Source organism: Sinocyclocheilus rhinocerous, unplaced genomic scaffold, assembly GCF_001515625.1.
Source record: "Sinocyclocheilus rhinocerous isolate Xijiao unplaced genomic scaffold, SAMN03320098_v1.1 scaffold1144, whole genome shotgun sequence".
Lineage (NCBI taxonomy): Eukaryota > Metazoa > Chordata > Actinopteri > Cypriniformes > Cyprinidae > Sinocyclocheilus > Sinocyclocheilus rhinocerous.
This window is the reverse complement of record NW_015654501.1, coordinates 111,373-115,335: the sequence shown is the minus strand read 5'-3', so window position 1 is coordinate 115,335 and position 3,963 is coordinate 111,373. Positions and strand designations below refer to the sequence as shown.

Below are 3,963 nucleotides of genomic sequence, written 5' to 3'. Positions count from 1 at the left end.
TATAAAAATCTGTCTGAAGTTAGTTTTAGTTCCTCTGAACAGGTTTGTAATTGCCATTTCCTCTTTCTGTCACAAACTGAATAGCAGACAGGCATATAGAGAGAAAATACATGTTACAGACATGCACAAAAACTTAAAGGGCTCGTAAAATATTTTTAGAATTTTTTTCTGATATGCACAAAAAGGATTAATTAATTTATTTATTTATTATTTCCTTATTATTTTATTTTATTGCACCAAAAATAGTTTTAGTTTTTAATTTTTTCTGTCCCTTAAAATGACATTTTGTCTAAGTCTTTAGTGTAAACACCATTTTTGCCTGCGAGTGTCAGCACTTCGCTACATTTATTTTCACAATTTGCTGATTTGCTTTCATCTAAAATTGTATTCCTCCTGACATGAGCCCTTTAACTACATACTGTTCAGTGCTGTTTAGTAGGCTTATGCATTTAAAATACTGTAGTAAACATAATTTACAATACTTTACTCTGTGCAGGAAGGTTCGGTTTAGTCTGAATCACACAGTAAATTCATCCGCAGTTGCAGCAGGCAGACTTTTTGGTCACAGGTGGCTCTTTTTTATTGGTGGCCCCGACCGTTAACCCGTGCCAGTCATCTCGGGTGGGTATTTTGCCTTGCTGGAAGAGGGTGTATACGCCTCTGGTCAAGGTCTCAAACGCCTCGCTGACGTTAATGTTCTCTTTTGTAGACACCTCAAGGTAAGCCAGCATGTTGAGTTTTTTAGCTAGAGCTTCTCCTTCACTCTTCCTGACCTGTCGGCCCACGGCCAGATCACATTTGTGACCCACGAGCACGAAGAACATCGGGTTCGGTTTCACATAGTCCAGGACTTCCTGATGCCAGCTGCCCACACGGTCAAACGTCTGTCGCTGCGAGACGTCCAACATCAGGATGCAGCCCACAGAGTTCCTCATGTAAGACTTACATATGGACCTGCAGGAAAAAGGGTCAAAGTCATGTGTGTTGGGAAACTGAGCAACTCTTAACTCCACTGAATATTTTAGGGTGGGTATAAAATAAAAAAAGTATTTATTTATTTAATTGTCTTTTTATTTCTGCATTGAAACAAACTTTAAAGTCTTGGCAATAGCAACGTACTGAATATTTTCACAGTTATTAGCAGGGAGAAAAAAATATATATATTGATAATTTAATGCAGGTTGACACTGCTCTTTATTGACACTGATTTATAAAGAACACCTCTTTTTTGAAATATGAAATATGCAAGTATGAAATATGGTCGAAGTAAACAGCCATGTCCCACAACATACTTTTATGCCTTTATGCTTTTTCTTTTAATTTTCCTTTTATGGCAAAATTTAAACAATAAAACCAGAAAATAATACCTTAAAATAGTGATTATGTTTTTGCTCTGATAAAATATGACAACATATGACAACGGTGCAAAAATTGTAATTCCTAAAATGATACTTTAGCAAGAGCTGTAAAGATCTGCATTGGCAACAGAAGGTTGCCTGTAATTTCTATTATTTAAAAAAATAGTCAAATATATTATATAATATTTAAAACAGTGAAATAAAATTTAACACAAAATCTGCCATTTATGAGAAATACTCTTATCCAGAGAGCAGTTCAACCTTTTAATTTCAAATCTGCCTTTATTATATTATAACGACTCTTGTCTTGTCTGTGTGTTTTATTGTGTACCGTAAAATGCAGTTTGGAGGATACATTTTTTACATTTTTTAATTTTAAGAATTTTAAAAACTGGCCCTGGTTGTCCCATTTCTATAATTTATAATCTGCAGGTTAACAAGTCTCAAAAAGAAAGAAATGACAATAAAATAACATCAATAAGCATAGAGTCAACTCATGTGTATTAGGTTTCATTGACAAACACTCACCTAAATCTCTCCTGTCCTGCTGTGTCCCACAGAAGCAGTTTGATCACAACATCAGGGTCAAAGTTCATGTTATGCACCTTGAAATCGATTCCCAGTGGAGACTGACGGGATTCATCAAACGTTCCTTCAGTGAAGCGATGCAGAAGAGATGATTTCCCTACGGCCGAGTCTCCGAGAATGACGATCCCGAATCTGAAGTTCCACGGCTCCTGCATCGCGAGCGGCTCGTGTCACGATCTCTGTCAGTGTCTCAAAACTCAGCGCAAGTCTTTGCTGTAGGCCTTACCCTCTGGTGACTGAACAAACAGGTTAAATAGTACAAAGAGGGAGAGGTTTGCAGAGTAATGATGCATACACACCTATTTCACAACAGCTGCCTGTGAAAACGTGGCATTGTAAACAACAGAAATCTTTTACAGCACAGTATGTTTGTGTGAAAGGACGTGATATGTGCTGCATACTGTTATGAAATATGATATTCAACACTATTGTCAATGCATTTACTGTTTGTCTGTAACAGATGCTGCAAGATATGTTTAATTCGTTTAAATAATCTAAATAGTGTTTGATGACAACACTAACATTAAATGTGAACAGTAATAGTGATGCTTATCTTGGCAAACACCACTTTTATAAACACCAGTATTATATTTAATTAAGTATAATATTTGTGGCTGTTCCTGACCTTCTGTGAACTTTCCCCTCAGGCTCTGAGATCTCAAACAGAAGGACTCACAGAAGAAAACAGTGTTCGTCTTTGGGAAAACCGGTTTGAACTGTTGGCAGTATTTTGTTAAAAATGGTTATGGTGTTTTTGCTCTGATAAAATATGACAACCGACATGTTAGAAAGGTTTTAATCATACTAATACTTAGTGGCAACTGCAGAAGGTTTTTAGTTTCACACTGCAAAAAAATAAAATAAATATCATATGTACCCAAAATGCAATTTGTCTTTAATAGTAAAGAAAAAAAGACAATTCTTGTATAATATAATGCAGCCGGTTTTTAATGTCACATTCAAAAAATGTAATAAAATAAAATTGTAAAAGGAAATAAAAGTTATTTTCATATATATGATTTCACACTGAAAAGTAAATCAAATTAAATTAAAATCAATTAATTTGCTTAGTAAATTTCTTCAATAAAATAATCATTTATTGTTTGTTGTTGTTGCTTTATTAACTCAAGTTCAGTTGTATGAAACAGATGGAAATAGATGGAAATGGAATGGAAATAAAAACAGCAGATAAGAGACCTATTAGTTAAGGATTAAGATAATAAAACTAAAATTAAAGAAATAAATGACAAAGGTATTTTGAACATTTAAAATTGTAAACCCCCCCATATCAAACACAAACTACACTGTACAGATGATACACTGTTAAGATGAGCTGAAAGCTTTTATGTTGACTTTAAGGCAATGGAAGCACAACATCAGAGACACTTTGAAAATACCTTTATCCTATAATATTTGATCATCTATTAAAGCAGAGGTCCTCAACCACCGGGTCGCGGCCCACTACCGGGCCGTGGAAGAATTGCTACCGGGTCGCAAGAACGTTCTGGGAAAAATGTGTATAGATATGACACTCTGTTATTGCTGTCACCACCGTCGAGCTAGGTGGGCGTGGCTTCAGCAACCTGCTCCTGCCTCTTTGCCCATTTTCGATTATCCGGGAGTGACGCGCGGTGACGCGCTGCCAAGATGGCGACGGCCGCCTCCGCCCACTTTTGAGCTTCAAAAACGCTCTTCGGAAATCTACAGGTGACGTCACGGACACTACGTCCATGCTTTTATACAGTCTATGTTCGGCACGCACGTGATTCGCAGATCAATTTGCAAGTTTACACGTACAAGCAATTTTAAAGCACAAGAAGAAGAAACGAAAGAGAGCTCAATTCGTTACTCACGCGCTGTTAGCAAGACACAAAGCGCGCACAAGCATAGAGACGTGTTTCAGACAGCGCGGAAATACCGAGTTGGGTATACATACACATAAATTTAGCCTATGTCAAAAACCCTTCACAGCACTGTCATTCTCTGTGCTTTAAATATTTTTTCTTGCTCATCCGAA

At 36.6% G+C, this 3,963-nt stretch overlaps 2 protein-coding genes across 2 annotated transcripts in view; both read right to left on the bottom strand.

Annotated features, from left to right (window-relative positions):
- Positions 1 to 273: 273 nt before the first annotated feature.
- Positions 274 to 2,228, bottom strand: LOC107717243 (ras-related protein Rab-39B). The gene is made up of 2 exons (XM_016523926.1): positions 1,887 to 2,228; positions 274 to 954 (listed from the first exon to the last, which is right to left on the bottom strand). The coding sequence occupies exons 1-2, from the start codon at positions 2,099 to 2,101 to the stop codon at positions 531 to 533; spliced, it is 639 nt and encodes a 212-aa protein (XP_016379412.1). The 5' UTR covers positions 2,102 to 2,228; the 3' UTR covers positions 274 to 530.
- A 1,204-nt stretch (positions 2,229 to 3,432) lies between these two features.
- The window catches only part of fam167aa (family with sequence similarity 167 member Aa), a 5,567-nt gene continuing 5,036 nt past the window's right edge, over positions 3,433 to 3,963 (bottom strand). Inside the window, exon 4 of the mRNA XM_016523915.1 lies at positions 3,433 to 3,450. The gene's annotated coding sequence lies outside the window, so the exon portion shown is untranslated. The remainder of the gene's footprint in view (positions 3,451 to 3,963) is intronic.